A 19,878-nucleotide genomic window follows, 5' to 3' on the forward strand; every position below is an offset into this window, starting at 1 on the left:
TAACCATTTCTCGAACAAAGTGATAGTCAACATCGATATATTTGCTACTATCATGATGAACTGGATTAGCAGTGAGATAAGTAGCAGAGACATTGTCGCAATAGAGAATCACAGGACGATGGAGAAAATGACCAATGTCAGCAAGAAGTTGCCTGAGCCAAATGGTTTCTACAGCTGTGTAGGCAATGGTCTGGTATTAAGCTTCAGTGGAGGACTTGGAGACAGTAGGTTGCTTTTTCGAACGCCAGGAAATAAGATTCTTCCCAAGAAAAACAGCATAACCAGTAGTAGAACGTCTAGTGTCAGGACATCCTGCCCAATCTGCATCAGAATAGGCAATAACAACAGTAGGAGAGCTACTGCTATATAAATAAAGTCCATAATTCAGAGTGCCCTGCAGATATCTGAAAATTCTTTTCACAGCATGAAGGTGAGTAGTACGAGGAGCATGCATAAACTGATACACCATATTAACAGCATAAGCAATATCATGACGAGTCATAGTTAAGTACTACAATGCACCAACCATACTACGATAATCTGTGGGATCAACAATAAGTTCTCCATCAAGTAGAGACAATGTTACTCTAGAAACAACAGGAGTGGTAACTGGTTTAACAGTATGAAGATGGAATTTACATAGTAAATCAGAGACATACTTATGTTGAGACAAAAATAAACCAGATGGATTACGCACAACCTGCACACCTAAGAAGTAATGAAGATCCCCTAAATCCTTCATAGCAAATTGCGAAGAAAGAACAGAAATGAATTTTGCAACAAGAGGAGGACTACTACCAATAAGGACAATGTCATCAACTTATAATAGAAGAATAATGAGATGACCACGATATTTGAGAGTGAACATAGAAGTGTCACAATTGCTGCACTTGAAACCAGTAGATAAAAGAAAATTGCTAAACCTGGAAAACCAAGCTCTAGGAGCCTGTTTCAAACCATAAATGGACTTACGAAGACGACAAATATGAGTAGGTTTAGATGGATGAATAAAACGTGGAGGTTGACGCATATAAACCTCTTCATTGAGAAAACCATGAAGAAATGCATTTTTGACATCTAACTGACGAATAGACCATTTAAGAGAAACAACAATAGTAAGAACATCAATAATATTATCCAATATGTAGTTTCATAATATCAACTTTTTATATTTTTATTAATACGGAATTGAAGATATTAAAGTTCAAACGTCTTGAAGACCGTGTAAAAAAAATAAACAAGCCCCTCAAAAAAAAAATACAAAATTAACTTTACATGATCAGAATTTCAAAAATGGTATCTGACTAGACATTCCGATTACTTGATCTCAACGAAACAATTATCTTCGTTAATCAATTTGAACCAAGTATTTGGATAAATGCACCTTGATTCAAGTATACATTTCCTTTAATAACCTTCTTGCTATTATGAGGATTCTAGAAAATTAAACTTTTAAAATACTACTAGTTTTTGTGATCTAAACTAAGTGCAAGAGTATAAAGATATATCGAACTGATCCTACAAAGCAAGAAAGAAAAAGTTTTCAAGGGAGAACCTTTCTCCAAGCAAACCCTCCCAAGCAAGTCTCAAGCATGCTTACTTGAAAGTAGCTCTAATATATATCATTTGCAACACCCAGACATCTAATTGGGATCTATTGGATTTTCATCAAATGCGCTTCTACGACCATTAAGGGTGCGTTCTATTCAATTTATTGGCCCTGAACTTATTGGACCTTATCTGAACTGAATTTATTGAACCTGAACTGAACTTATTGGAACTTATTAAACCTGATTGGACTTGATTCAACTTATGGACCTGATTGAACCTGATTGAAACTTATTGGACCTTATTGGAACTTATTACCTTATTGAAACTTATTAGACCTTATTGGCCCTGATTGAAACTTATTAGACCTTATTGGAACCTGATTGAACTTATTACATCTTATTGGACCTGATTGAAACTTATTGACCTTATTAGACAAAATTATTGACCATGAATAACATAAGTATTACCACTAACGTAAATACTACCCTCAAAATTTTTATGGAGTAATAATTATTATAATTTGTCCTTTAAAAAATAAATGATTATTAATTATCTCTTATGATAATAATTTAACAAAAAAATTACTATTTATATATTTGCCTATACATAACTTTTACCACTGATATATCTAATAGTCTTGTTTTGATTTTATAAAACACTAGTAGAAAATCAAAAATTAATTAACATTTATTGCTAACAAGTTAAAATTGGCACATATAAAAATTCTCCTTCACTTTCATTAATGTGAGGTAAGTAGATAGCATTAACTCCTTCCTTCATTTCTTCTCCTTTATTCTCCTTTCATTATTGAATGTATTAGAAGATAAAAAGAAAACAAAAAGAAAGAGAAAAAAAATGGTCAAAATCACCGTAGCTTTGCATGACATTGCTTCATTCATTTTTTCTCCTTTCTTCCTTCTGTTTTTTCTTTTTTTTTTTTGCTTTTCTCCAATACTCCATTAGAGATACAAACACGGATATGGAGATAACTCGGGCGAAAATTGCAGATGTAATATGGTTGGATGTTGGTGAAGAAAACGTATTGATTGAAGAGGATGATGTAGAAGATGAAGAAAGATACCCCGATGAAGAAAGATACTCCAGTGATGATAATGAAGCAATCAATTGATAACATTTATATCTTTCATTGTTATTAATAATGAAAACATGTTATCTCTAGTTACTTAAAGACGAATTACAAAATATTGTAATTATAATTATTATTATTATTATTGTTAACCTTAATTATTTGACCATGATTATAAAATTATTTAATAGCAATATGAATAATCAAATAATAGACAATAATACAAGTATAATACTATACATTGTGGTACTTTAATAAAAAATTCTAATAATAACATAATCAGCTAATAGTAATATGAATAATAAAATAATAGACATAATACAAATAAATAATAAAATCATAGACATAATACAATAAATAAATAAAATAATAGACACTAATACAAGTAAATAATATAAACATTGTGTACTTTAATTAAAATTCTAATAATAACATAATCAGCTAACAGTGATATGAAATTATGAATAACAAAATAATGGACAATAATACAAATGTTTATTAAACATTGACTATTTGGACCTCATTGGACCTTATTAGACCTGATTGGAACTTATTGGACCTTATTGGAACTTATTGCACCTGATTGGAACTTATTGCACCTGATTGGAACTTATTGGACCTTATTATAACTTATTGCCCTTATTAGACCTTATTGCAACTTATCTGAACTTATCTGAACTTATTGGACCTGAAACTTAATTTTTTAAGTTGAACAGAATGCACCCTAAGTATCCCCATATATATAGACCATCAGGGCCGTCTCATATAATTCAGGGGCCCTGTACTAAATAAAAAATGAGGCCCCAACTGTTAAATAAAGACGACGTAAATTTAAAATTTACAACTAATAAAATTTGTTCATCTTCCAAACAATTTTTTTTTTGGTAAAAATATAAGTGACTATATTACCAAAAGCACAAATCAAACCATGAATAAAACCTAACCGATCATACCAGCAACATTACACCAAAAAAACCAACAAACAACTCATCTACAACAACTCTATACACTGCTTCTAAATTACTGAACAAATATTCCAATCAAAATTTGCAATTGAGAAAAGTAAAAGAAAAAAAGTGATTAGTGAACCTGGACAATGATAGCAAAAGCTTTCAATTAATCGCTTTCCTTTCCAATGTAGCAGAGATTCGTCAACTTGATCATAGATAAAAAAAAATCAAGATTTTTAATTTGATAAATGAATAATTCAAACCCTAAGAAATAACCAAATAATCTAGAATAATTCAAACACAATAATAAAATGTTCAGATTTAAGAAATTACCTTCAAAGTTAGGAGAAGCCAAAAATATACAATATTAGCCAATTTCGTTGTTGTTGTAGATGTGAATGTGAGAGTTGTTTGAAGAAGATGGTTGTTTATGGTTGAATAATTGGAATAACTTCTTATTTATCGTCTGAAAATCAAAGATAAGGAATATCAAACATCAACTAAACTCACACTATACAAAGGATTTTTTTTTTCCTCTTTGGAATTTGGGGATTAGGATGTTGAAATCAAACCTGAATTTAGATTTGTCGGCTTGAAAGTGGAAGAGATGGAGCATTAATGGTGTTTGGAAGGAGGAGCCATTAATGGGTTGAAGAATTGAAGGAACCGAAGAGGTGGAGTAAATGGGGGAATGGGAAAGCGTGAATGACGCTTCAGATTCATGACTTAGATTTTTTTTTTCTTTGGGCGGACAATCCGAAAAATTGGGCCCTTATATTTTTTGAGACCCTGTGCAATTGCTCACCATGCACAGGGCCTTAGCCGGGCCTGTAGACCATCACAACTTATTCAAACGCATTACATTCTACTTTTCTTCCCAAAAAGTCAACTATTTTAAGACTACTCTTAACTAAGCATGCTTATCCATCTATAGAGTATCTTAACATATGAGCTCCATAAAAAAAACCAATGTAGTTTATAGCTATAGTATATGTGGTTAAAATTATTGTTTCATGCAAATTGAACAAAATAGGACAATTTATTTCATGCAATTCTAGGAAAAACTAGTCAAAATTTTATAATTATTGCACAAAATAGTGAGCCCACATCTCCTAAAACAAGTAGGGTTAGCCAATCTCATACTTTATAGCCATAAACTACGTTGGTTTTGATTTAAAAACCAAACCGTAACTACAACACGAGTGTTCATGAGACTCAATATGTTTGACCCATCATGTTGACCTGTCTACCAAAAAAGGTAATAAATATGAAATTTCATTTTATATGAGTCGCGTACACAGGCCGTAAAAAGATGAAAGAATCGGGTCGGTTAATGAGCTTGGTTTTTAGTTAGAGTGTACCTCGGAAAAATGCATCTTTATGTATATTTTTTTCTCTTTCTTTTTTCTCACTATTACCCAAGGAAAATCTTTACCATGCTGTGCATTTATTCCCTCCCAACCGAATGACACAAATTATAGTATAAAAATATTATATTTTTAGGCTAAACACTTGACCTCTCATTTGAAATGCAAATACATTAGCCAACTAATCTACAATATTATATTTGTTTTTGTAGGGAAAAAAATTATTTATCGACAACATAATATTTAAAATTTCAAAGAAAATAGAAAGTATGCGATTAACATATCTAGAAAGTTTATAGGTCGGGTACCTAGCCCCGAAAAAGATGCAAGAATCGGGTCTGTTATGAGCTTGATTTTAGTTAAATGTGTACCACAAATAAACCAGTCTTTATATATATTTATTCTCTTTCTTTATAATAAATCATTGTGAACATGTATCGAGTTCCCTTATTAGTTAGCCAATACTATCTCGTTTTGTGCTTGTGACTTTCAGAGGAGAAAGATCAAAAGGTAAATAATAAAAGAATCATTTTATAGGAGAAGTTGGATGAGATGAATCAACATTAAACATTAGTTGTGATGCAACCTGCAAGTGAGAATATTTATATTATGGTTAATTGGCAGTAAATCCTTTTGAGGAATGGGGATTTAGAGTTGGCATGCAATTGATAGTTGGCACTCATATTAGTAACCTAAAACATTATAATCGACATGGATTGGTTGTTGACGCTCATAGTATAGTAGCTTCTTCTGCAACTCTTCCAATGATTTTTTTTTCATAATAAAAAGTTATGAAACTTTGGCGCACACCCGGTTGTTCAGTGTTGACTCATGGGATGCTTTTCTAGCTACTCACGAATCCAGATACCTGCATATTACGGTACCTGCGTATTTGGGTACCCAGATAACTAGGTAACCAGTTATGAACACCACCAAATAAACTCTCATTAGTTGATTACATTCTTTAAAGAAAAAAACAAAAAAAAAATAAAGAGCGACATTAACCATCTTGAATAACTAAAATGTTATGCAAAATATAGATTAGCCTTGGAGCATCGGCCGGATCAACAACTCATTATTCTCTATAACCCATTTTTAGTAATAACTTTTTTCTCTCACATATCTACTTTATCAGGTAAAATTGGGGAAAACTCTTCTCTCAATTATCTCTACTTTTTCAATTGTCTTAATGTGCATTCAATTCCGAGCCATATATATGTAGTGATGAATAATGAACAAAGAATGTATCTACCATCTTTCTAGATTATCTTGAAAAATGATACATGATTCCAACTTTATAGATAGGGAGGATAATATTGATTCCACCACACAAACTTTCAGCTTACACTTGATTTCATGAGAGTTCAAACTCAATCTTGACAATGATTTTTCATTATATGACAATGTCAATAATATGAGAATTCAAGTTTGTTAGGAAACATGGTGTTATATTTTGATTAATGCGTACAAAATCAATGAAATAATAAAGGTGAAAATAATAATAATGAAGAACAAACAAAAAATACAAGGATTTACGTGGTTCCGTCAAATTTGACCTACGTCCACAGATGGAGAATCAATCGCTTCTTCACTATAATGGAGAAAAACAGAGAGAATAATACAAGGAGCCCTAAAAATACTAGAGGCTAAAAGTGTTTATAAAGTTGTATGTTAAATAATGAACACTAGGAAGCCCTTTTATAACATAAGGAACCCCATACAAAATCCTAAAAGATAAATCAGAAAAATCGGAATAAGTCAAAACGTGTAGCCACTAGCCGCCCGATCGGGTCGGACGACATCTGCTCGATACCGCGGTCAATTTCTCCAAAACTGCTATGCCTCGGGCCCGATCGGGCGACGTCCGCGCGATCGTAATTCGCGACGGGGGCCTCCGAAAACACAAACTGACGAATATTGACGAGATCAAGACACAAAACTTCAACAAATCTCCATCAAACAAGGTAACTCCACCTTGAACCAAGAAGTAATGCTCACCGAAAAAAAAAACATAGAACCTCCACCTTAAAGAAAATTCCATAAACCTACCCATTGTATGCAATCTAGACAACGAACATCTTCTGTAATTGTGTACTGATGCATCTTCCAACACAAAATCTGTATACAAAAATATCACATGGCCTAGACCGAGAGTACAAGTCACCAATGCAAGCATGCTTCCTCAAATTGACCAAACTCTCTTCAAACACTTTTTCATCTCAAAGACAAACTAAAAGGCAATCCTAGAAACCTGAATGACAACAATAATTTTCGAATTGCAATTGCACTTAATAAACACAAAAGTACCAAATTTTAGATAAGAAATGGCATAACTAGAACAAAAATCTAATGCATAACCAAGATTGCTAATTTATTACAAACTCAAAAACAATCTTCATAGACTCCAAAAAGAAATTCCACATGGTTTCTCGTTTTACAAGAAATCTCAAAAGAGCACCAAACATAAAGGGATCGTAGAAATCGCGGCCCCGAATCTTGTAACCCTAAAGTGCAACATCATCATCAATAACAGCATCAACGATATTTACAAATTGATCCTCATTGGACCTTTCTCCATTTTTCTTCTTTAATTTCCAACATTCAGATATAATATGATCCTTCATATGACAATAGTTACATATTTTGCCAGAATTCTTTCCACCATGAGCAATCAAAGCATTTATATGACAATAGTTACATATTTTGCCAGAATTCTCTGAGTTAAGGCATCCTTAGCATCATGTAAACTCAAATCATCTTTACGATATAATAATGTGTCTCGAAAGTGCTTATAAGAAGGTGGTAAAGAACATAACAACCATAGCCATATCCTCGTCATCGATCTCAATGTCGGTGTTTTGCAAATCCATAATTATGGAGAAGAATTCATCTAAATGAGACTCGATCGGTTTACCTTCTTCTAGACTGAGATCATGAAGTCTAATTTTAGTAGTAGATGGTTGGTCACAGACTTTGTCATATAAAGTGACTCCAACTTCAACCAGAATCCCGTAGCAGTCATCTCTTTGGCAACCTCTCTCAAAACATCATTAGACAGACTTAAATGAATCTCGGAGAGTGCCTTCAAATTTATCTCCTCCCACTTGTCATCCATCATACCTGAAGGCTTTTTGGATGCACCTTTTATAGCCTTGTGACAGCCACTTTGAACCAGGATGGCTTTCATCTTTAATTGTCATAGGCCAAAATTTACTTGGTTATCAAATTTCTCAATATCTAATTTCACTGACATAATAAAAAAAAATCAAATTCGTTTTATAAACACCTAAGATCTTAAACAAGCTAGCTCTGATACCAGTTTGTAAGGAAAAAGGGTGTTGTAGTTTGATTAGTGCGGAACAAAATCAATGAAATATTAAAGGTGAGAAAAACAATAAAGATGAACAAACAAAGAATACAAGGATTTACGTGGTTCAGTCAAATTTGACCTACATCCACAAATGGAGGATTAGAGCTTCTTCACTATAATAGAGAGAAACACCAGAGAGAGTAATACAAAGATTCTTAATAATTCTAGAGTATAAAAGTATTTCTAAAGTTGTGTGTTAAATAATAAAACTAGGAAACCCTTTTATAACATAAAGAACCCCATACAAAACCCTAAAAGATAAATCAGAAAACCGAAATAAGTAAAAATGCGTAGCCGCTAAGCCGCCCGATCGGGTCGGGTGACATCCATCCGATTGGGTGGTCAATTTCTCCAAAACTGCTAATGCTTCGGGCCCGATCGGGTGACGGATGCCCGATCAGGCGGCCTTGCGAAAACGGAACCTGACGAATTTTGACGAGTTCAAGGCACAAAACTTTAACAATTCAAGTGTACAAGAATACCACAAAAATTCTCAAAGAGAATCATTAAAAACAACTTTGTAATCGTTGTATCGTGATATGACCATTGTCTTAGGTGCTACACGTAGAGCTTGTTTTATTTTTGCACAATATATAATTAAATACTATAGTTTTATTTTTGCACAACATATAATTAAATACTATAGTTTTATTTTTGGACAACATATAATTAAATACTATAGTTTTATTTTTGCACAACATATAATTAAGAGTTTAGCTTGTTTAACTTGTTTAACTAAAGAACAAAGTTAGGTAATTGGGTCTAGTTAATATAATATCATAAATTAATTCAAAATGCAACATATGTGTCAATGTCAAACGAATTTACAAAAATCAAATTACTGAATTTATAAGTAGCAAGCCAACAACAACAACATCAACAAGCAAAAAGCCAGCCACAACAACAAGCAGAAAGCCAGCAACAACAACAACATCCAACAAGCGCAGTAACAAACCACAAGCAGCAGCTGCATCCAAGAGGCAACACCAGCACAAGACCGACAACCACAATAAAGTAAAATAAAACATTTTAAATTTTCTAGGCTCTCAAAACAACATTAAACATGAAAATATAACAAAAATTGCACAAAGAAGAACAATAAAATGAGAAATTACACATAATCTAATAAAAAATGCACGAAGAACAACAATAAAATGAGAAATTACACAGAAACTCACAGAAAATGCACGAAGAAAAACAAATTATTGAGAAATTACATAGATCACAGCTTTTGCATCAAAAACAACGATTCACACAACAAATTGAATGACAAAAAACGTAGAAGTTTTGCAAAAAAAAAAACCCGAATCTAATTGAGTACACGGAGAACAAATCAATTTTTTAAAAAAATGTACAAAACAAAGCAAAGTTTCGATCAACCAAAAAAAGGGGAAAATTAGAGAATACATGCGAAATTACTTGTTCCGGTGATAAAATACTTGTTTAGGCGAGATCTTTAGGTTTTCCGACAGATCTTTATGTTTTTGGGCGAGAAAGATAAGAGAATCATAATGCTTAGCATAATTGAGTCCTTTATATAAATGCAGTAATTGATCGTAATACTCATTATTATTATTATCGTTAGTTATAATATTAGAGCATATTAAAAGGCGATACTCATTAGTAGTAAATCGCATATTAGCTAGAATGACTACCCACTTACATTGACTAATCTATACACTAATGCGTTCATATTACTTTGTGTTTATACTAATATATACTATAAATGAAATATATTGATCTTTAATTACACTATCTATAGATTGACATATAGTCGAAATGCAATACACTAATCTATATACTAATCTTGTTTAGCCTAATTATTACCCCCATACACTGGTTTCTGTCACGTTATACTCGTATTAGCTTGTGTTGATCGCCTTTAATCATCATCATCACCAATTATGATCACATTAAACTCGTATTGATTTTTAGCTAATGAGATTTGAGAAATGATAATACTTACAGACAAGGGAGTAGCCGAGTAACCGACTAAGTGTTAAGTTAGTATATGGTTGTTAACAAGTTACTATCTAATAACTAGTAAGTACTTGTTAACCAACTAATTTACTTATGGTTGTTACTCGTTAACAGTTAACTTATTGATTTTACTTTTAATAAGTTATTGTTAGCTTTTATATGAGAGTATGATTTGGGGGTATAATTTATTATTATCACTATTATTATTGTGCAATATATGAACCCTCGTTATATTCACTTAGGCCTCATATGAAATATCGTTGTAAATATGAATGTATGATTGTCATTTGTGTTATAGTATTATAACATATCAATAGTCATTATAGTAATAATCAAAAGAGTAATAGATCGGTTTTACAATTATTTTCATTCCAATTTTATACTAAAATGATTAAACGTATTGATAAAAGAGTTTGTTTATGTTTTATCATATATAGTCACAACAAAATACATATATACCGCGTTATGTTTGTTATTGTTATTGTTATTGCTATTATTTATTTGCATTGTTGCTACTATTACTATTAGTATATATTGTTATTATCATTGTTATTGTTAGTATTTATGTTCTTATTTGTATTACTATTGCTATTGTTAGTATTACTCCTATTATTTTTATTATTTGTATTATTATTATTATTATTATTTATTTATTTTATTTTTATTATTAGTATTATTATCATCATCATTATCATAACTATTTACAAACTTATATATAAATCATAATGCTTATAATAATAAATCATTTATATAAACGTTGGAATTGATCGTCTACTCGTTATTATTGTCGTTGGTTATAATATATAATATTAGAACAAATGAAGAGTCGTTCTACTCCTATACTCATTAGAGTGATTTTATGCAGTTGATTAGTCGAATACGAGTTGACTAAAGAATACACTAAACATCATGGTAAAAAATATAGTGTCTTTATTAGTTTTTCGTTATCATCCATATATCTATCGCACACACATATAGTATATATATATATATATATATATATATATATATATAATATATATATATATATATGTATATATCGATCTTAATACGTTTAATAATATGATTCGTTTACAAAATCCATACCAAATTAAAATGACCCGACTAGGAGTCAACCGAAGATGAATTGACGTTCAATAACGAATGGACCTGATGCTTCACAATGATCAAACTAAGGTCATTAGTTATTGAACCCGAGTAGACTTGACTCTACTCAAGCGTACATGAAACCCAAATACGACCTGCGCAAACCCGGTAAATAATTGCTCACAGGAGATCATATTCGATAATGGACTTGTACATGGAACATTCAGACCTTTCCAACACTCGAGAATCCCAAGATTCAAATATGATCGACCCAATTGAACAAAACCTGACCAATCACGACCTAGGGTACTGTGTCAGAATCGTGACATGTTCGGGTCTGACCAAATTCGCTCTAGGTATACCCAGAACTTGCTAGAGAACCTGTTTTGACACCACTAGAAATTTGTGCAATCGTACCAATAAAAAAGCATTCGCAAATCCCAAAAGTTACGTAGAAACAACTTACAAGTAAGAAAATAAAATAATTCCACAAAGCTAAAGAGCTCATGTGCCAACAATAATTGAGAAGACGTTCATGGATATGCCTAATCAAAGAATGAGATTTAATTGGTTTCTTTTTCTTTATCTAAGACGATATTGAACTTTTCTAATTGTTAGCTAGGTCCAATTTAATTCGTAAAACGATACTTGTGTCAACATATTTTAACTGTTTAACGTGTTTTGTTAAAGTTGGACTGTTTAACATTAATTTGATGGCTTGTTTGATTTGTGATAATATATTACGTGAAAGCAATTAATTTTGCTGTAATTTTGTAAGATACATCCTACGCCAATGTCTGTAATAATATCAATTCATTCTTTAATGTTAATGTCTAAAACTAATAAGTATCACCTAATTAATATGGTAAGGAACCCCAAAGGGAAAAAATAAGGGGTCGTGAATAGTAAAAAAAGAATTAGAAGAAAATAAATGTTCTTAAATCTCGAGGTAGTCAACTGTTATAGTGAACTTTGACATAGGCTTTATTTTTTTTTGTTTTTTTTTTACAGTGACATAGGCTTTATGTTAAAAGAAAAAACTATATTATGGATGTGTTTACTTGAGAGGGAAGTATCTTTGGAAAAACTATCTTGCTCACTTTTTTCAGTTTGGTTTGGACCGTATCATGGAGGGGAAGTATGATTGATATTCATTTTCCAAGGGTAGAAAATTACTTTCCTTAGTAAAGTAAGGACAACCACTCTTTTGCTCAGTCTATCGAACGACGCACAACACGAATAAAGGAAAATGTCTTCAAAAGAAAGTTATCTTCCTTACAACCAAACAAAAGAAATAAAAATCAATCTAAAATTGAATTTTCCAGATATTATTTTCATGGAAACCACTTTCCATCAGAAATGAAATAAACACACACTATCTAGCATTATAATTACTCGTTAAACCTTATTAAATGACATTTAAAAGATATGTTTGAATTTAGATGTATTGTTTTATACTAGATTCATATAAAATAAATGGTGCTTGATAGATCAATATGAAAAATCGATGACTTATTAACAAATTGATATGAAAGAAGGCTTTTGCGTCATTTGAATCTAAACTTTTATTGAATTTCACTTTTGGTTTTTGTAAAATCTAATTTTAACTCAAATATAATACTATACATTAATGTACCCTTACAATGCTTTATCAATTTCTTTTTCTTATATCAAATTTAATTTCAACTCAAATATAATTATTATAGATTAATGTACCCCTACAATGCCTTATCAAATATATTTCTTATGTCATATTATCTCTATTGATTTGGTTATTATTATATCATAAGAAAGGAGAAAGATGGAAAAACATAGTAAAAAGAAGGTTCAAAATAGTCTCTTATTATTCAAGCACGAACTTAGGTTAAATCTAGTGGTAAAAAGTTACCAATGACAGAAACATAGTCATACACGAGTACATTTTTTTAATAAGGTAAGGAAAAGAAGGTTAGGAGACCCTCTGCACGATGAGAGCACCAACCTTATTATTTAAAAGAATAGAGTGATCCATGAAGAGCAAAATTAGTACAATCATCTATATCAAACTCATAATCAACTAAATGTTCAACGTTCGCGATCCAATCTACTGCTTTGTTTGCTTCCCGATAGATATGACGAATATCCCATGAAGAGAAAGAACGAAGAGGAGTCTGTATATCTTGAATGGTATGAACAATCTGCCAAGGAAGAAACCAAATACCTTTTACTGAATCCATGACCATAAGATTATTGCCTTCAATTTGGAGGTGTCAAATATTATTTTGTTGCCTCGGCAATGAAATGGAAGAAGAACCAAGTTTGAAAGCTACAACTTTGTGGAGATGACCATCAGCATATACAATGATAATATCTACTATTGCAGAAGTACCACGAACCGAGCCGTCGAAGTTGAGTTTGAATAATGAGGTAGGAGGTGGCTTCCAAGCAACGAGGATGGAGGAAGGATACACATGAGTTGGTGTAGGAAGAGAGAAAGGGGAAAACAGGGAACTATAGGAGAAGCAGATTTCAACTAAATTTTCTCATACCCATTCTGAAAATAAAATTTTGCTTTATGCAAAATCATGTGAACATTAAGGGAAGCATTATGAAAGATAAGAATTCCTTTCCTTCCAGATACTCCACATAAGGAAAACAAATTTGAAAGTAGAGGATCTATCATATTTGATTTTAGACGATGTATTTAGAAGAGGGGTCTAGTATAAGGTGTGGGGTACCCAACCCTTTAGATCTTGAAGCTGCCAAAGGGGGATGAGATGATGGCACCCTCCAAAAAGATGGTATAAAGATTCTTTGTGCGTATTAAATTACAAATAGCACAAAGGTCTAAAGGGGTTATGTTGCGCTTAGCAAGGACGATTCTAATCCTGGGACTGTTATGTCAAATTTTCCACATAAAAATTTCCAGTTTGGGCGAGATATCAACCTTCCAAATCCAACGATTCAGCCATTTTTCTAGACTTGGCGTACGATTATTAGCTAACCAATTAGCGGATTTAACCGTAAATAAGCCTAAAGAGTAGGACCACATATAGGCTAATTAGGAAGGGGGTTAACCGGATGGGGGGTGCTTTTGATGCAGTTAACAATGCAATCGGACAAAAAGAGTTTTAGTTTGTCAATATCCCAAGTTCTGGTGGGAAGAATGAACTCCTTTAGACGAATATTATGATCAACCTGATTTTCAGATAAATGTTCATCAGCACACCAGTTATGAAGCCAAAATAAATCTAAGAGTCGTCACCTATTTTCCACCTAATACCTTTCTGCAGAAGGATCTTTGGATTAACTCTTTTTGCATATGGAAGAATCATGCGGTTTAGGTTTACAACTAAAAAAGGACTAACCCTATAGATATTTTTCTCTTATTAGTTTCACCCAGAAGTTGGTAGGTTCCAGAAGTATTTTCCAACCTAATTTTGCGATAAAGCTTTATTCAAAGGAAGCATTTTTCTTAGGCCAAGGCCACCCAATGCTTGGGCCTTGGGGAGTGCAAATTTTATCCCACGCGATAAGAGGTGCGTTGCATTTTTATCTTTATTTTGTCACCAGAAATTTCATGTAAAGATTATCAATGGATTTGGCTAAGTTCGGAGGAATCACGGTGGAGGCATAAGTATAAAACAACATAGCTTCAAGATTACTTTGTATAAGTGTGAGCCTGCCAGTTTTGGACAAGAAACCAGACTCCCAGAGGTTATGATCAGTCTTTTGAACTATATGAGCGAGGTCAGCTTTAGAAAGATGATGGGAACTAAAAAAGATTCCCAAGTATCTTCACAAAGAAGAATATCCTACATGAGTAGGGATGGGCATGGGTCCAGGACCCTACCCGGACCCTGTTGGACCCGACCCTAATTTAAGGGTCTGGGTCCAACTTTTTCAGACCCTAAGGGTCCGGGTCCGGGTCTGGGTCCAAGTAAATTTTTTAGGGTCCGGGTCTTAAAATTTTGGACCCAGACCCTACCCAAACCAGACCCTTGGACCCTAAACTTATTTAATATATACATTTTAACTTTTTTCAAAAAAAACAAACTGATTTTCTAAAAGACTAAAACCTAAACTAAAACACCAAAACACCCATTCTGAACTCTTATGTAAGTTGTGTTTGTTTCTTTTTTTTCAGTTTGTATGTTTCTGTTTTTGTTTCGTTTTTTTTTCAGTTTATATGTTTGTCAATTGTGTTTGTTTCGTTTTTTTTTTCAGTTTATAAGTTTTTGTTTGTGTTTGTTTCGTTTTTTTCAATTTATATGTTTGCGTTTGTTTCATGCTAATTCTTATGTTTGTTGCATGCGATTTTTTGTGTTTGTTTCATGTGAATTTCAGATGATTTATTGATATTAATAATGCTGAAAATTTGGCAAAACAAAAAATTTAGGCCTGGACCCTCCAGACCCTAAGGGTTCGGGTCTGGGTCCAATTTTTCAGACCCTTAGGGTCCGGGTCCGAGTCTGGGTCTGCAAAAATATTTAGGGTCCGGGTTTAGGGTCCAGCTGGACCCGACCCAGACCCTACCCTTGCCCATCCCTATACATGAGTACATGACGCTAGGACCGTTTTTCTACACCAATATGTCCAAGAGCTCATAATAAGTATAGGAGTATATTGTGATTGACTTTTTTATACCATTCTGTCAAATGTCACTTTTTTTTATACTACCTTCATGTTTTTTAATCTACACCCTCTTCTTTTATCGTTTCTTTTTAATATGATCTACACATGTTCTTATTCCATCATCTTTCCCTCCTTTTCTACCCATTGCTATACTCGTAAAATCTTTCTCCTTCAATATTTTAATCCTAGACAACCTTAAGGAAACTGTACTCGTACAAAGAAGTACTTGTTTGCCTTTATCTCTCTCTTACTTTTAGGGAATCCATGTCTTGATTATCCCCTAAAAGCAAAGTGTGTAGATTTTTCATGAAAGGAGGTAGTACAAATTTGGTAATTCGGTCAAGAAAACTGAAGCGAATGCTATCAAAACACTTTTGTTTTTGTCACACTCTAAACTTAGGGTGCATTCTCTTCACCTCAAAAAGATAATTTTCTAATTTAATAAATTTACATTAGTTCTAATAAGTTCTAATCTTTTATAAGATAAGTTTTGATAATTTCATTAAGTTTGAATTAGTCTACATTAAGGTTTACTAAATTATAATAAATCCAGATAAAGTTGGGAAAAATAAAAATGAATGTAAGAGAATGTACCCATAATAATGTTCTCTTATATGAAGATGGTGGATGGGGCTGCTGAAGGGCTCCCTAATGTTTCTGATTTGTTATAGTGGTCGAGCTTTATGGTCAAATATGTTAGAGCGAGCCTTAAGCAAATTATAATTTTCAGGACCAATCATAATGATATGCATACAAAAGTACTTTATGGAAAGCATTCTCCCTTGACTATAATCATGTAAATTTCCCACTAAATGTGTTACAATTTGCTAAAATGGAAAAATCTCAATCTCCCCATATAAAGTAGTGCCCTAATCTACTACGTCAGGATGTTGCATAATAGAGCTTCCACTACATGAAGACCTCACCTGCATCACGCAATGACGCAATAAGGAATGCATTATAACAGAATGAGTACGCCATTATTGCCGTGAATTGATCAAGTAATTAACTTAGGATGTCCCTTTTGCGCTTTAACAAAGCCAAGTTGACGGAGTACGGGAGCAGCAGGTTGGATTACAACTCAATGAGCAAAAATAAACAAGTTAACGATATTGCTTTTTCTTTAAGAGTTGTGTGGAATTATTGGTTATGTGATATGGGATATAGTTTTCTTTGGGTTGTCTAGGATTTAGGCTCCATTATTTAGTTGAATGTAAATCATTTTCAATGTAACATGAATTTTTATGTAAAACATTTTACGATGGAAAATTCAATTACAAAGTTAATTTTCCTTTCTTTGCTTCAATGTAAAAAAAGCTATGGAAAAAATAAAAATGGAAGGGGAAGGGAGAGGATAGATAAGAGGAGAGTAAAAGGTTGTCAAGAGTTATGAGGAAAATGTGTTTTCCCTTCTTTTTGAAAAAAAATGATTTTCACCTATATAAGAGCTGTTTTCCTTTGATAGAAAACTTGCTTTACACCCTTTACCAAACCAAACAACGGAAAATGAGAGGAAATGAAAAACTCATTTTTCATGGAATACATTTTACACCCTACCAAATAGAGCCCCATTCCTTAATTCGCACCCAAAAAATTGAATTGAGCTTCACAATTTGAAGCATTTTTCTGAAATATGTTTGTTACTACTTCATAACATTAGTATGTGTTGGAACATTTATAGGGTAATGGGTTTGAAACTCATAAGGGTATGTACTAGAAGAGGAGGAGGTCTAGTATGCAAAAGGCTAGAGTGCATCAAGTGGCAAAACGCATTGATAAACCAAGGGAGACAGAAGACTGGCCGCGAGTCGCGACAACCCGTCGCGAGTCGCGACCAGTGGCCCGTCGCGAATCGCGGGTCGCGACCAGCGCCTCGCGACTCGCGAGCTTTTTCGCGAGTCGCGACGTGTCTTCTGCCTTGGAATGCGAAAAGATGCCTTGACGGTTTTATGTCCGTTGTGATGTTATGGCCTCATTTTAATGACCTTTAAGGTCCTTAAATCAGCTGATTAAAGGCCTTTGATGGGTGATTAAATGGGGGTTATGGATTAACTACTCTAGTCAATGAAAGGTTTATTCTTCCTATATAAACCTTGGGATTCCTATGAGTGAAGGGTTAGAAGAAAATCAGAATTTTCTATTCTATACTCTCTCAAATACTTCTTGCTTAGCTTAAGAGAAAACTTGCAATCTTCTCTTGAGTGTTCTTCACAAACACAAAAACACAAGTTCTTGTTGATTCACTTAGAAGATCATCTAAGTGGATTGTTTCTCTCCATTGTATCTCATTAGTTATTTCGTGTTAACCCGGTGATCCTAGAGGGGCGAAATTAAACTAATAGGAAAGCGTAGTTTCCGTGCCTTGGAGTGGATATCCGGTTCTCTCATTGATCACACACTAACAATCTATTAGTTTAATTTTCTTTCTTTTCGGATATGGCTCAATCACTCAAGGACATGACTATGAACTTCCAAAAGTTGGATAAGTTTGAGGGGGTGGGCTATCGGAGGTGGCAAAAGAAGATGCACTTCTTGTTGACCGCCTTGAATGTGGTGTATGTTTTATCAACTCCTATGCCACCACTCCCGGAAGATGGAGAGGAAGAGCCTCTTGAGACTACTAGGAAGAGGATAAAGTGGGAGAATGATGACTACATTTGTCGTGGTCATATTCTCAACTCTCTCACCGACCCTTGTTTGATCTCTACCAAAATGTGGAGAGTGCAAAGGAACTTTGGGATGCTCTTGAGGCCAAGTACATTTCGGAAGATGCTTCAAGTAAGAAATTCCTTGTTAGTAATTTTAATTCTTTTAAAATGACTAATGATCGGCCTATTATGGAGCAATTCCATGAGGTTCATCATATTTTGAACCAAATAAGATCACATGGTATGGTGATGGATGAGGCAATTGCGGTTGCCTCAATCATTGACAAATTACCAAATTCTTGGAAAGATACAAAACATCTTTTAAAACATAAAAAGGAAGACATGTCCATGGAGCAATTAGGAACTCATCTTCGTATTGAAGAGGGGATCCGGGCTCAAGATGGGGTTAAGGATACTACTCCTAGTATTCCTAAATCTACCGTTAATTTGGTAGAGGTTGGTGGGTCTAGTAAGACCAAGAAATCCAACAACAACAACAACAACAACTATAACAAAACCAATGTTGCAAACAAGAAGAGGAAGACCCTCTCTTGTTGGATATGCAATGGTCCTCATCTTAAGAGGGATTGTCCTTCTAACAACAAGAAGAAGACAAAGAACACACAACCTAGTGTTGTTCAAAACCAAGGTAACAATGCACATGTTAATGTAATTGAAGAAATGCATTTTGTTGCTATGATTTCTGAAATTATGTGTGTGCAGGTTGATGATTCTTGGTGGATAGATTCGGGAGCCTCTAGACATGTGTGCAATAACAAGGATTTCTTCAAGTCTTTGAAAGATTTGGATGATGGTCCAATCTTGTATATGGGGAATGATTCTACGGTAAAGGCTAGAGGCATAGGCCAAGTAGAATTGTTGTTAACCTCGGGAAAGACTTTAACTCTCCGGGATGTTGTGTATGTACCGGAAGTTAGGAAGAATCTTGTGTCAGGAGGTCTCTTGAATAAGTATGGTTTTAAAGTTGTTTTTGAGTCGGATAAATTTGTACTTTCCAAGGGTGGTATTTTTTTGGACAAGGTTTCTTTTGTAATGGAATGTTTAAATTTAGTATTGATAATAAAATTGGTACTAGTTCTATTTACATGCTTGATGTTTCTTCTCTATGGCACAATCGTTTATGTCATGTGAATTATCGTAGATTATATGACATGTCTAAAATGGGGTTATACCTCCTTTCGATTTAAAGTTAGAGAAGTGTCAC

The 19,878-nt window shown here is 33.3% G+C and overlaps 1 protein-coding gene across 1 annotated transcript; it reads left to right on the forward strand.

The window, feature by feature from the left end:
* Positions 1 to 18,742: 18,742 nt before the first annotated feature.
* Positions 18,743 to 19,672, forward strand: LOC130590081 (uncharacterized). Its single transcript, XM_057391984.1, has 2 exons — positions 18,743 to 19,302; positions 19,377 to 19,672. Exons 1-2 carry the CDS (start codon positions 18,822 to 18,824, stop codon positions 19,379 to 19,381), a joined length of 486 nt encoding a protein of 161 aa, XP_057247967.1. The 5' UTR covers positions 18,743 to 18,821; the 3' UTR covers positions 19,382 to 19,672.
* The last annotated feature ends 206 nt before the right edge of the window (positions 19,673 to 19,878 follow it).

The sequence above is a fragment of the Beta vulgaris genome, chromosome 9 (assembly GCF_026745355.1).
Source record: "Beta vulgaris subsp. vulgaris cultivar EL10 chromosome 9, EL10.2, whole genome shotgun sequence".
In the NCBI taxonomy this organism is placed as follows: Eukaryota; Viridiplantae; Streptophyta; class Magnoliopsida; order Caryophyllales; family Amaranthaceae; genus Beta; species Beta vulgaris.